At 63.7% G+C, this 13,819-nt stretch overlaps 1 protein-coding gene across 9 annotated transcripts in view; it reads right to left on the reverse strand.

The window, feature by feature from the left end:
- Positions 1–13,819, reverse strand: part of TAOK3 (TAO kinase 3) — a 107,610-nt gene that overhangs the window by 20,692 nt on the left and 73,099 nt on the right. For all 9 annotated transcript variants that reach the window (XM_029053437.2, XM_029053420.2, XM_039910110.1 and 6 more), the window contains one exon: positions 3,086–3,322. In XM_029053437.2, coding sequence (XP_028909270.1) covers positions 3,086–3,322 — 237 coding nt within the window. The remainder of the gene's footprint in view (positions 1–3,085; positions 3,323–13,819) is intronic.

A 13,819-nucleotide genomic window follows, 5' to 3' on the forward strand; every position in this document is an offset into this window, starting at 1 on the left:
TAGACGTTGAGCCCCACGGGGGCCGGGGACTCTTTCCGACCCACTCGCCTTGTATCTGCGTCGGCGCTTGGAACGGTGCTCGGCACGTAGCGGGCGCTTAACGAATGCCGCCGTTATCATTAAGTACGACCGATCCGTTGGCTCTCTCCCCCCCCGGCACTAGACAGTAATGATAACGTCGGTAGCTGTTAAGCGCTCACTATGTGCAGAGCACCGTTCTAAGCGCTGGGGGAGATACGGGGTCATCGGGTCGTCCCCCGTGAGGCTCACGGTCAATCCCCATTTTCCAGATGAGGGAACTGAGGCACCGAGAAGTTAAGTGGGTGCCGCGAAGCCTCCGCTGCTCGCTCACGGGTCTCCGACGATGTTCGCCGGCGACCGATCCATCGACGGGGTCGATGGAGCGCACGCGCCGTGCGGGGCACTGCGTTGAGCGCCCGGGAGAGGACGATGCCGCAGAAGCGGCAGGCGCGCGCCTCGGAGTCACGCGTTAACATCAATAAATACGTCATTTATAATATAGAATTTTAAAATCATCTATTGTAATTTTCAACATCAATAAATACGTCATTTATAATATGGAATTTAAAAATACGTGCCTAAGTCCTGGGTTCAATCGGAGTTCGGTTGGATTTGGGGGGAAAGCCTTCCCGGGGGCGGCCTGAACCAACCTCCTGGTCTCCGATCTCCCGTGGCCCACGTGTCTCTTACGATCCCAACCGTCCGAGGGGCTCAACACGGATTCGGGGGACGAACCCCCTTCTCTACGATCCCCCGTGTTCGCTCACGTGTCTCTTGCGATTTTAACCGTCCGACGGGTTCGACACGATTTGAGGGAACGGGTTTTCCCGCCGAACGCACCTCCTTCTCTGTGATCCCCCGTGTTGGCTCACGTGTCTTTCGTGATTTTATCCGTCCGACGGGCTCGGCGCGATTCGAGGGGAAAGGTTTGGCCCCCGAACGAACCTCCTTCTCTACGATCCCCCGTATTCGCTCATGCGTCTCTTGTGACTTTACCCGTCCGACGGGCTTCAGCGTGATCGGAGGGAAAAGGTTTTGCCTCTGAACGAGCCTCCTTCTCTACGATCCCCCGTGTTCGCTCACGTGTCTTCTGTGATTTTAACCGTCCGACGGACCCACCGCGATTTGAGGGAAAAGATTGTACCGCTGAACAAACCTACGTTTCTCTGCTCCCCCACGTTCGCACCACGTCTCTCGTGGTTTCAACTATCCAACGGGCGCAACGCGATTCGAGAGAAAAGGCCTGGCCCCTGAAGGAACCTCCTTCTCTACGATCCCGTGTTCGTCCGTGTGTCTTTTGTGACTTCAGCCGTCCGACGGGCTCAACGTGATTCGAGACAAAGAGTCCGGCCCCCGACCCAACAACCTCCTCTACGAACCCCCACGTTTGCTCACGTGCCTCTTGCGATTTTAACCGGCCGACGGGCTCAACGTGATTCGAGACAGAAAGTCCGGCCCCCGACCGAACCTCCTTCTCTACGAACCCCCACGTCCGCTCACGTGTCTCTTGCGGTTTTAACCGTCCGACGGGCTGAACACGATTCGAGGGGAAAAGGTTCTGCCCCTGAGCGGACCTCCTTCTCCACGCTCCCCCACGTCTGCTCTTGCGATATCAACCCTCCAACGGGCCGGACGCGATTCGAGGGAAAAGGTTTTACCTCCCAACGAACCTCCTTCTCTGCGATCCCCCCCTGTTCGCCCGTGAGTCCCTTGCAATTTTAGCCATCCGACGGGCTGAACACGATCTGAGGGCAAAGGTTTTATCTCGGAACGAACCTCCTTCTCTACGATCCCCCGTGTCTGCCCAGGCGTCTACTGTGACTCTGACCGTCCAACGGGCTCAACACGATTCGAGGGAAAAGGTTCTGCCCTTGAGCGAACCTCCTCCTCTATGATCCCCCGTGTTTCCTCGGGTGTCTCTTGTGATTTGAACCGTCCAACGGGCTCAGTGGGATCTGAGGGGAAAGGTTTTACCTCTTAACGAACCTCCTTCTCTACGTTCCCCCGTATCCGCTCACGCGTCTCCTGCGACTTTAACCGTCCAACGGGCTTCCACACGGTTCGAGGGAAAAGGTTTCGCCCCTGAACGAGCCTCCTTCTCTACGATCCCCCGGTGTTCACCCACGGGTCCCTCGCGATCCTAACCGTCCGACAGGCCGAACGGGATTCGGGGGAAAAGGTTTTACCTCCGAACGAACCTCCTTCTCTACGATCCCCCGTGGCAGCCCACGTGTCTGTTGTGACTTTGACCGTCCAAGGGGCTCAACACGATTCGAGGGAAAAGGTTCTGCCCCTGAGCGGACCTCCTTCGCCACGCTCCCCCACGTCTGCTCTTGCGATATCAACCCTCCAACGGGCCGGACGCGATTCGAGGGAAAAGGTTTTTACCTCCCAACGAACCTCCTTCTCTGCGATCCCCCCCGTTCGCCCGTGGGTCTCTCGCGATCCTACCCGTCCAACGGGCCGAACGAGATTCGGGGGAAAAGGGTTTACCTCCGAACGAACCTCCTTCTCAACGATCCCCCGCGTCAGCCCTTGCGTCTACTGTGACTTTGACCGTCCAAGGGGCTCAACACGATTCGAGGGAAAAGGTTCTGCCCCTGAGCGGACCTCCTTCTCCACGCTCCCCCACGTCTGCTCTTGCGATATCAACCCTCCAACGGGCCGGACGCGATTCGAGGGAAAAGGTTTTTTTACCTCCGAACGAACCTCCTTCTCTGCGATCCCCCCCGTTCGCCCGTGGGTCTCTTGCAATTTTAGCCATCCAACACGACTGGAGGGAAAAGGTTCTGCCCCTGAACGAACCTCCTTCGCTACGATCGCTCGTGTTCGCCCGCGGGTCCCTCGCGATTTTAACCGTCCGACGGGCTGCCCGGGATTCGAGGGAGAGGGTTCTCCCTCTGACCCGACGTCCTCCTCTAATGACCCCGTGGCGGCCCGCGCGTCTCGGGCCGTTTTACGGGCTCAGTGGGATTTGAGAGACGAGGGCCCCATCCCCCTCCCCGGCGCCCGCCCGGCCGCCCCGCGCCCCCGTCCCCGGTCGCGCCCGGCCCGCCCCACGCACCTCCTTCTCTATGATGGCCACTTGCTTCTTGGCGAGCTTCTCCAGCTCGATGGACGAGTTGTTGGCCTGGGTCTCCACCTCCTTCTGCAGCTTCAGGCGGTGCTCGTCCATCTCGGCCTTCAGCTTGTTCTCCAGGGCGATCAGCTGCTTCTGGTGCTGACGCCGCATCCGCTTATAACCTGACATCTGTTCGCGCAATTCGTTCTCCTGCTCATGCTCATGGATCTGGCGTGTAACCTGCAGGCGGGGCGAGGGACGTGACAAACCCGGCCCCGGCCGGCCACCCGCCGGCCGCGCTCGTTCCTCCGTTCTTTCGCTCGTCCATTCACTCAATCCCGTCTATCGAGCCCTTCCCGGGTGCGGAGCACCGTACTAAGCGCTTGCAAGGTCCGATTCGGCAACGGATAGCGACGATCCCTGCCCGGCGGCGGCATTCACCCGATCCTATTTATCGAGCGCTTCCCGCGGGGCCGAGCGCTGGACTAAACGCTTGGAAGAGATCACATCGTTATCATCAGCAGCAGCAGCACGGTATCTGTGAAGCGCTCCCTATGTGCCAAGCGCTGTTCTAAGCGCCGGGATAGGCACAAGGTCATCAGGTTGTCCCACGTGGGGCTCCCGGTCCTCACCCCCATTTTCCAGAGGAGGGAACTGAGGCCCACAGAAGCGAGGTGACCCGCCCAAGGTCGCGCAGCGGACGAGTGGCGGAGGCGGGATTGGGGCCCACGTCCTCTGACTCCCAAGCCCGGGCTCTCGCCACTAAGCCTCGCTGCTTCCGCAAAATAATAACGGTATCTGTGAAGCGCTCACTGTGTGCCAAGCACTGTTCTAAGCGCTGGGGGAGCTACAAGGCGATCAGGTTGTCCCACCTGGGGCTCCCGGTCTTCATCCCCATTTTCCAGAGGAGGGACCTGAGGCCCCGAGGAGCGAAGCGACCGGCCCGAAGTCACACAGCGGACCGGGGACGGAGCCGGGATTAGAACCCGCGACCTCCGGCTCCCGAGACAGAAGAAGAAATGGACCCATTCCCTCCCCACCACGAGCCTCCAAGTCTAGAGGGGGAGAACGACGGTACCCGAAATAAACCGTTGACTCATTCGGCGGGGCTCAGTGGCAAGAGGCCCGGCTTGGAAGTCAGAGGCCGTGGGTTCGAATCCCGGCTCCGCCACTCGTCAGCTGTGTGACTTATGGGCGAGTCGCTTCGCTGCTCTGGGCCTCGGTGACCTCATCTGGCAAATGGGGGCGAAGCCCGGGAGCCCCACGTGGGATAACCCGATGACCCCGGATCCCCCCCCCCCCCGGCGCTTAGAACGGCGCTCGGCACACGGTGGGCGCTTTAACGGATACCAACGTCGTCGTCGTCGTCGTCGTCGTCATCATCAAATATCCCCCGTGGCCCGGCACGGTCAGCGACGACGTGCCTCGCCCGCATTTTTGGTTTTCAGTAAGGGGAGGGAGAGTTTCTCCCTCTCCACTTTTCCCTGCCCACTCCTTCCTTCCCCGCTTTGCGGGTTTGTAGGTCAGAGCTCCTTTGAGCCCAGAGAGCCGGTTGTTTCCTCTCTCGCTCTAGACGGAGACTCGGCCTCCCGGCCCGGGGGTCTCCTCAAAGCCGGAGCGCTCTGCACCTGGCAGGCGCTCAGTCGACGCCGCCGAACGAATGAGAAGCGGAGGGCTCCTCGAGACGGGCTGGGAGGAGAGAGGTCGCCCCGCCAACGGGGAAGAGCGTCCCGGAGAGGCCGACTCCGAAGCCCCCCCGTTGGCCGCTCGCCTCTAAACGCAGACGGACAGACGTCCCGCCAATCTCCCTCCGGACGGGAAGCTCCTCGGGGGGGGGGGGGGCGGGCAGCGCGGCGGCTTATCGCTCGACCGTCCTCGGAGCGGCGTGGCTCGGTGGAAGGAGCCCGGGCTTGGGAGTCAGAGGTCGCGGGATCGAATCCCACGACCCGCGTACGGCGCTCCGCGCGAAACAAAAACTCCTCACTCTAGGCTTCGAGGCCGTCCGTCCCCCGGCCCCCTCCCACCTCTCCTCCCTGCTCTCTCTCCGCCGCCCGCCCCGCGCGCCCCGCCCCTCCGCCGCCCGCCTCCTCGCCGTCCCCCGGCCTCGCCCGTCCCGCCGTCGACCCCCGGGCCGCGTCCCCCCCGCCGTCCCGGGCCGCCCTCCCTCCTCGCCTCCGCCGAACCGGCTCTCTTCCCCTCTTCGAAGCCCGACCGAGAGCTCACCTCCTCCGAGAGGCCTTCCCACACTGAGCCTTCCCCTTTTCCCTCCGCTCCCTCTCTGCTCCCCCCTTCGCCTCCCCTCAGCTAAGCCCCTTTTCCCCCCTTCCCCTCTGCTCCTCCCCGTCTCCCTTCCCCTCCCCTCGGATCATCTGTATATACTTTTATTACCCCATTTATTTTGTTAATGAGATGTGACATCCCCTCGATTCTCTTTACTGCTATCGGTTCTCGTCCGTCCGTCTCCCCCGATTAGACCGTGCGCCCGGCGGCGGGCGGGGACCGTCTCTATCTGTTGCCGAACTGTCCCTTCCGAGCGCTTAAGTACGGCGCTCTGCACATAGTAAGCGCTCGATAAACACTACTGAACGAATGAATCCCGGCTCTGCCGCCTGTCGGCCGGGTGACCGCGGGCCAGTCGCTTCACTTCTCTGGGCCTCAGTGACCTCATCTGTCAAATGGGGATGACGACCGGGAGCCTCACGTGGGACGACCCGACGACCCCGTACCCACCCCGGCGCTCGGAACGGTGCTCCGCACACAGTAAGCGCTTAACGAATACCAACATTATCACCGTGCCCTGCGCACGGAGAGCGCGCGGTGACCAACGGCCGGCCGACGTGAATAAAGAGAGAAGGGAGGCCCGAGAACGCTTCCGCTCGGCAGGGCCGTCCAGACCGTGAGCGGGTCGTGGGAAGAGGCCGGGATCTCCCGAGCGCCGTGTACAGTGCTCTGCGCAGGGTCAGCGCTTCATAGAGAGAGCCGGTCCATGTAAACGACGTGAAAATCTCCCAGCAGGGACGGGACAGAGTCCATTTCCGCGCCCCCGTGCGAGGGCTGGCTTTCGCTTTCTGCCCGGCGAGGACAGAGTGGTGGACCCGAAGACCGAAAGGGTCTACCTGCTCTCCTGTACCGGACTCCCCCGGGCGCTGCGCCCAGCGCTCCGCACAGGGTGGGCGCTCGAAAGCAGCGGGGCCCGGCGGAAAGAGCACGGGCTGGACGGCCGGGGTTCTAATCCCACTCCCGCCAGTTTCTTGCCGGGGGGACCTCGGGCGAGTCCCTTAGGAGCGGCAGCGGGGCTCGGGGGGGCCGAGGTCGTGGGTTCTAATCCCGGCTCCGCCGCCTGTCCGCTGGGTGACTCTGGGCCAGTCACTTGGCTTCTCCGGGGCTCAGTGACCTCATCTGGAAAACGGGGACGGAGACCGTCAGCCCCCCGTGGGACAACCTGATGACCTTGAAGCACAGAGTAAGCGCTTAACAAACACCACCGTTCTTCGTCTTCTCTGGGCCTCAGTTCCCCTTCCTACTTAGGCCGTGCGCCCCATGCGGGACAGGGACCGTGTCCAACCTGATTAACCTGTTTCTACCCCAGCGTTTATTAATAATAACAGTAACAGTAATGATGCTGGCATTTGTTAAGCGCTCACCCTGTGCCAAGAACTGTTCTAAGCGCTGGGGGAGATACAGAGGACAGCTACTAAGGGCTCAACAGCGGGCTGAGAAGCAGCGCGGCTCAGTGGGAAGAGCCCGGGCTTGGGAGTCAGAGGTCGTGGCTTCTAATCCCAGCTCCGCCACTTATCAGCAAGGTGACTTTGGGCAGGTCACTTCGCTTCTCTGGGCCTCAGCTCCCTCATCTGGAAAATGGGGATTAAAAGCGTGAGCCCCACGTGGCGCAACCTGATCGCCTCGTATCCCCCCCAGCGCTTAGAACGGTGCTTTGCACACGGTAAGCGCTTAACAAATACCACCGTTATTAATCCCGGCTCCGCCACTTATCAGCGGGGTGACTTCGGGCAGGTCACGTCACTTCTCTGGGCCTCAGTTCCATCATCTGGAAAACGGGGATGAAGACCGTGAGCCCCACGTGAACAACCTGACTACCTCGGCGCTTGGAACGGTGCCTAGCACACAGTCGGCACGTAAACACCGAAAGAATAAAATAATTAACCCCCACCATAAAAAAAATACCACCGACGGATCGCCCGATGCCATACTTTTCTCCCCACTCCTGTCTAAAAACCCTTTCCGGAACGAACGGGCACGGGGCGCAACGGGTGGATTTGGAAGCCGTGTTCCCCGCCCGCAAAGAGCGCGCCGTCTACGGGGGGAGACGGGCAGTGAAAACGATGGGCCTCCTGCCCCTCCGACCCCTCCGACCCTTCCGTGCCCGTACGGCAACCTTTTTAGCGAGACTGGTGAGGTGACTCGGTTGCACTCCGGACCTCGCCCCGGAGCTAATCGCCGTATCCCTCCGGCCGGCCAACGGGGAGATGGGTCCCGATCGGTAGGGAATGATCGATCCGTGCTCTTTACGGAGGGGGCGCGGCACCGCGCCCGACGCCGGATCGTCTCGCTCGGGAATGTTCTGGAACGTTCCCGTCGATCTCCCCGCACGCTTTTCTCCGTTACCGGTCCCCTCGGCTGCCGGCTCGCTACGGGCCCGCTGATCCCGCCGCGCCGCATCCTCCCGAGCGCCCGGTCCGGCGCTCTGCTCCTAGTCAGCGCCCCATCGACCCCGTCGGTTGCCTTCATCCCCCCCAGAGCCCACGAGGTGAGGGCGCGCCACCGTCCGTCCGGCCGAGTTCCGGGACGCCACGGCCCTCGTCGATCCCGCCCGAGCCCCGTCCCCTCCCCGCCCTTCCCGCCGCCGCCCGGCGCCGTCCTCCCCGTCTCACCGGTCCGTGACCTCGGCATCATCCCGGCCTCGTCTCTCCCCTTGGACGCCCTCGCTCGGCGTCGGTCCCGCCTTCGCCGCATCTCTCCAATCCACCTGCTCCGCTCCGTCCGAGCCCCCGCCGCGGTTCCTGCCCCGTCTGCTACCTCGGTGATCCCGCCGACCTCCCCGCCTCCCCCTCTCTAGGCCGCGCCCCACCCCAAGTCTCATTGGTTCGGTCGTCTTCATCGAGCGCTTCCTGGGGGCAGGACACCGTTCTAAGCGCTCGGAGAGTACGAGCCGGTAACGGAGGCGATCCCCACCCGACGACGGGCTCCCAGTCTCGAAGGCCCGACTCCTCCGAGAGGCCTCCCCCGCCCAAGCCCTCCTCTCCTCTTCTCCCGCTCCCTCCCGCGTCGCCTTGGCTTGCTTCCTCTGCCCGTCCCCCCTCCGCAGCCCCGCGCCACTTACGTCCCTGTCTGTCGTTTATTTTTTATATCGGTTTTTTTTAGATTAATTAACATTCCCCCCTCTGGACCGTAAGCTCCTTGTGGGCAGGGAATGTCGTACTCTCCCGAGCGCCCAGTACGGCGCTAGGAGAAGCGGCGTGGCCTACTGGAGGGCGCCTGAGGCCCGGGAGTCGGAAGGACGTGGGTTCTGATCCCGGCCCCGCCGCCCGTCCGCCGGGTGACCCGAGACGAGCCCCTTGGCCTCTCTGTGCCTCGCCCACCTCCTCCGTCGGAGGGGGATTAAGAGCGTGAGCCCCACGCGGGACGGGGACCGGATCCGACCCGCTTAGCTCGTACCCCCCCCGCCCCCCCCCCCCCCAGCGCTCCGTACGGTGCCTGGAACGTAGTGAGCGCTTAAGAAGCGGCGCGGCTCAGTGGAAAGAGCCTGGGCTTCGGAGTCGGGGGTCACGGGTTCGACTCCCGGCTCCGCCCCTCCCCTCGTCGGCCGTGTGACCGTGGGCGAGTCGCTTCACTTCTCTGGGCCCGAGTTACCTCATCTGTAAAATGGGGATTAACCGGGAGCCTCAGGCGGGACGACCCGATGACCCCGTTATCTCCCCCGGCGCTTAGAACGGTGGTCTGCACAGAGTGAGCGCTTTACAGATACCAACGCGATTATTAAGAGATGCCGCAATTACCGTCGCTCTGCGCACCGTAAGGGCTCGATGAACGCTACCGACCGATCGATTGTCCGATCGATCGATGGGGTTCACTCTGCCGCCCAGATTTTTCCGAAAAAAAAAAACCAACCCGATGATCCCGCCGCCTCTTCCCACTCGTCACGCACCTCCCGGCGCTCCTGTCCCACTACCCCGCGACCCGCACGGCCCGCTCCCGTGACGTCGATCTACTCTCTGGACCCCGACCTCGTCGATCCCGCCGCCGACCCCTCGCCCCGGCCCCGCTTCGTATCTTCCCGTCCGCCCCTCTCCCCATCTTGGATCTCGCCTCCTCCGAGGGGCCTTCCCTGACTGCGCCCTCCTCTCCTCTCCTCCCCCTCCCTTCTGCGTCGCCCCGACTCGCTCCCCTTCTTCATCCCCTCTCCCACTGAGCCCCGCTGCTTCTCTCGGGGGGGGGGGGGAGACAGACAGTAAAACAGAAGACAGACGATGGACCGATCGATCCAGAGCGAAGTTTTCAATCCCGGGGTCCGGGAGGACCCGGTGCCAGGGTCCGCGGCTCCGGAACCGATGAAATGTAGGCGGAGTTCTCCCAGACGGCAGAATGAGTCGCTCCCTGGCTTCTCTTCGGGGATCCCGCCCGGCGGGGGGGGGGGACGACGACGTCCAGGAGGACCATTTTTGCCGTAGCCGCCGCGGCCCCCCAGATTCGGGTCGATGACGGCCAATCTTCCACCTCCCCGCCGGAACGGAGCCGCGCTCGGGGCTGGGGACCGGTCACGGGTGCCGACGGAGCCGCCGGCCCCCGGGGACGGGCGGCGGCGGGAAAACGGGGATGAAGACCGGGAGCCCCCTGTGGGACGGGGACTGGGTCTAACCTGAGGAGGTTGTAAGAATACCGCTAATAATAATGACGACGGCATCTGCTAAGTGCTTACCGTGGGCCGGGCACCGTTCAAAGCGCTGGGGGGGGGGGGGGGGATGCAAGGTCATCAGGTGGTCCCCCGGGGGGCTCACAGGCTTCATCCATCCCCATTTTCCAGATGAGGGAACCGAGGGACGGAGAAGTGAAGCCACTCGCCCCAAATCACCCAGCTGACAAGCGGCAAAGGCGGGATTAGAATAATAATGGCGTTTGTTAAGCGCTTATTAGGTGCCGGGCACTGTCCCAAGCGCCGGGGGGGGGGGAGACAGGGAAGGCGATCAGGTCGTCCCACGTGGGGCTCGCGGTCTTCATCCCCATTTGACAGATGAGGGAACTGAGGCTCAGAGAAGCGAAGCGGCTCGCCCGCGGTCACCCGGCAGACGGGCGGCGGGGCCGGGATTAGAACCCACGTCCTCTGACTCCCGAGCCCGGCCTCCTTCCGCTGAGCCGCGGCTGGCTGCTTCTCTCTGTCCACTCGGGCGCTTGGCTCTCTGCCTGGCCTCGAGATTTACCACCGATTGACTGATTCTGTCTCCCCGAGCCCTCCAAAGCAGGGGAAAAGGGCCCCAGATCCAATTTTCTCATCGGCCTTCCTGGCCCAGCCGTCTTTTTTTTAAAAATCGCAATTACTCCGCTGTAACGGCACCCGGAAACCTCCACGTGCCGACAGGCCAGAACACCCGGGGCGGCGGCGGCCCGGTCGACAGCAGAGCGTCAGAATCCCGGCCCCGACCTCTTCCGAAAAGTACGCCGCCCCCAGAGACCACGGCGATTTCTCAGGGCAGACTGTTTTCGTCTTGCAAATCACGACCCGTCCGGAGCGGGCAACGGCACAGGCTGGGCAGACGGTAAAGGATGCCAATGTCCGGGAAATCTTTATTCTTCTTGAACCCCCCGGAGGGTGTGGTGGGCTCCTAAAAGGTCCGGAGGGCCGGTGATTCTTTCGGTTCCCCCGCAACTCTCTCCGGGGCCTGCGGCGCGAGGCCGACTCCGGATCATTCCGGATCCTTTTCTAAGGCTCATCCGGGTGGCCCGCTTCCCCTCTTCCCGACCGTACCGTCGATCCCTTCCTCCCTGCTCCTTTCCCGCTCCGCCTGGGGGCCGGCGAGGGGACGATCGACTGATAGCCTCCTGGCCCCTAACGCGGGGAGGAGATCAGACTCGACTGCACGCTCCTCCTCTCGACCGTGAGATTCCCCTCTACGTTATACGATCCCTCTGGACCGCGAACTCCCCTCTAGACCGTAATCGTATAACGATGTTGGTTATCTGTCAGGCGCCTACCACGGGCCGAGCGCCGTTCTAAGCGCCGGGGGAGATACGGGGTCATCGGGTCGTCCCACGTGGGGCTCCCGGTCTTCATCCCCCTTTTCCAGAGGAGGGACCCGAGGCCCAGAGAAGCGAAGCGGCTGGCCCGAGGCCACACGGCCGACGGGGGCGGGGCCGGGGTCAGAACCCGCGACCGCTGACTCCCGAGCCTGGGCTCTTTCCGCGAGCCACGCTGCTTCTCAAGACTGTAAGATCCCCTCGACACACACTAGAAAATCCCCTCCGGACTATAAGCTCCCTCTCAGGTGGCACCGGAGGGTTTCCGGGCCTCTCCCGGTCTCGGCTACGGGAGGGAGAGCGGGAGCCGGGGCCCGTCCGTTCCGTCCCCGGCTCGGCCGGCGGCCGGCGAGGGGCCAGCCCGTCGGCTACCGGTCCCAACTCCCCGGGGCCGGGCGGCGGCGTGACGATAGTAACGTCGGCGTCTGTTAAGCGCTCGCTCTGCGCAGAGCACGGCCCCAAGCGCCGGGGGAGATACGGGGTCAGCGGGGTCCCCGGGAGGCGCCCGGTTAATCCCCATTCCCCAGATGAGGTCACCGAGGCACAGAGGAGTTAAGTGACTCGCCGCGGTCTATCCGGCGGCCAAGCGGCCCGAGCCGGTATCGACCCAACTTGGGTCCGACTCCAAGCCCGGGCTCTTTCCGCTGAGCCCCGCCGCTTCGCGGGAGGCGGCGCCGTCAACCGCTTCCGGGATTTTTCCCCAGAAAACTCTCCGGATCCGCCGCGGAACGACGGCAGACGAAGGGCGGGGGCCTTCCGGGAGAGGTGCGTCCGCGGGGTCGGCTACGGTCGGACACGGCTCGACGGCGTAAAACAGGATTATGACTCCTCTAGACTTTAAGTTCCTCCGGCCTATAAGCTCTCCGAGTAATGATAATGATAAACGATGACGACGATAATACGGTATTTTTTAAGCGCTTACTCTCTGCCAGGCACCCCAGTAAGCACTGGGGTGGACACAAAGGGTCGGACGCAGTCCCGGTCCCGCCCGTGGGGCCCGCGGCCTCCATCCCTCTTCTCCAGACGAGGTCCGCCGAGGCGCCAGAGGAGTGGACTTGCCCGAGGGTCCCGCGGCAGAGAAGCGGCAGGCCGGATTAGAACCCGGACCTCCTGACTCCCGGGTCCGGGCCTCTACCCACATAGGCCACGCTGCTCCTCTAAGACTCGATATATCGGCTTCCTCTCGGCTTCACACTCCCTCTATGATGGTAATAATCCCCTCGATGACTGAAAATTCCACCTAGGGGGCAGGGAAGCGTGTCGACCAGCCTCTGTGGCACCGCCCTCTCCCAAGCGTTAGTACAGCGCTCCGCCGACGATAAGGACCGAGAGGTACGATCGCGCGGTCGGCGGGGCCGGAGGGGGGGGGGCCGAGGGCGAAAACGAAGAACTGAAACGGGGCTCCGGCTCCTCGGGTGGATTTCGACGCCCTCGGCGTTCCCGGGGCCGGGGGAGGACGGGCGCCCGGGTCGGGGGAGCCCGCCCCGTCCGCTTTACGGGACCTCATCCGGCCCTCCTGGCCCGGCGGGGCGGCCCGAGGGAGGCGAGCCAACGGCAGCCAGACAGAACGGAGAAGCGGCGCGGCCCGGCGGACCGAGTCCGGTCCCGGGAGTCCGAAGGACCCGGGTCCCCGTCCCGGCTCCGCGCTCGTCCGCCGAGTATCCTCGGCAAGCCGCCTCGCTTCTCCGGTGCCTCGGTTCCCTCCTCCGCGAAAAGGGGGACGAGGACCGCGAGCCCCACGCGGGACGGGCGACCGGGGTCCGACCCCGATCGGCCCGCATCCACCCCGGCGCTCGGGACCGGTGCCCGGCGCACGGTGAGCGCTTCGGCGATACTATGATAAAACCCGGCGGTACCCAGATGGGCGGCGTCGGATCCGGCTGCCTTCCGGCATTCGACCCATCAGGCGTAGCTCCACCTCGCCTTTTACTCTCCGGGAGAAGGCAGAAGCGGGTACGTGCGTGCAGTCCGTGGGGGTGGGGGTGGGGGGGTTCCCCCCAATTCGGCCTCCGAAACATCCAGCCCTTCGCCCGGCGAGGAGTCGCGGTGCGTGCCGAGCCAGATACCGAGCCGATCCCTCCTCGCGCCGGTCCCTCCCTCCCCTCCCGTCCGTCCGTCCGTCCGTCTCTTCCCTCGGGAGACTCCAAGTCCGGCAGACTACGGAATGCCCCGTAGACTCACGACGTGCCGAGCACCGTTCTGAGCGCTGGGGGGAGACACCGGGCCGTCGGGTCGTCCCACGTGGGGCCCTCGGTCTTCATCCCCGTTTCGCGGAAGAGGGAACCGAGGCCCGGAGAAGCGAAGCGACCTCGCCCAGGTCGCCCGGCTGCCGAGCGGCGAGCCGGGATTAGAACCCCCGACCCCCCAGCCCGGGCTCTTGCCGCTGAGCCCCGCTGCTCGGTAAGCGCTTAACCGATACCCGCTATCGTCGCGATCATCATCATCATCATCATCATCACTCTCGCTCATCCTTCCACTGGGGCAGAG

The sequence above is a fragment of the Ornithorhynchus anatinus genome, chromosome 2 (assembly GCF_004115215.2).
Source record: "Ornithorhynchus anatinus isolate Pmale09 chromosome 2, mOrnAna1.pri.v4, whole genome shotgun sequence".
In the NCBI taxonomy this organism is placed as follows: domain Eukaryota; kingdom Metazoa; phylum Chordata; class Mammalia; order Monotremata; family Ornithorhynchidae; genus Ornithorhynchus; species Ornithorhynchus anatinus.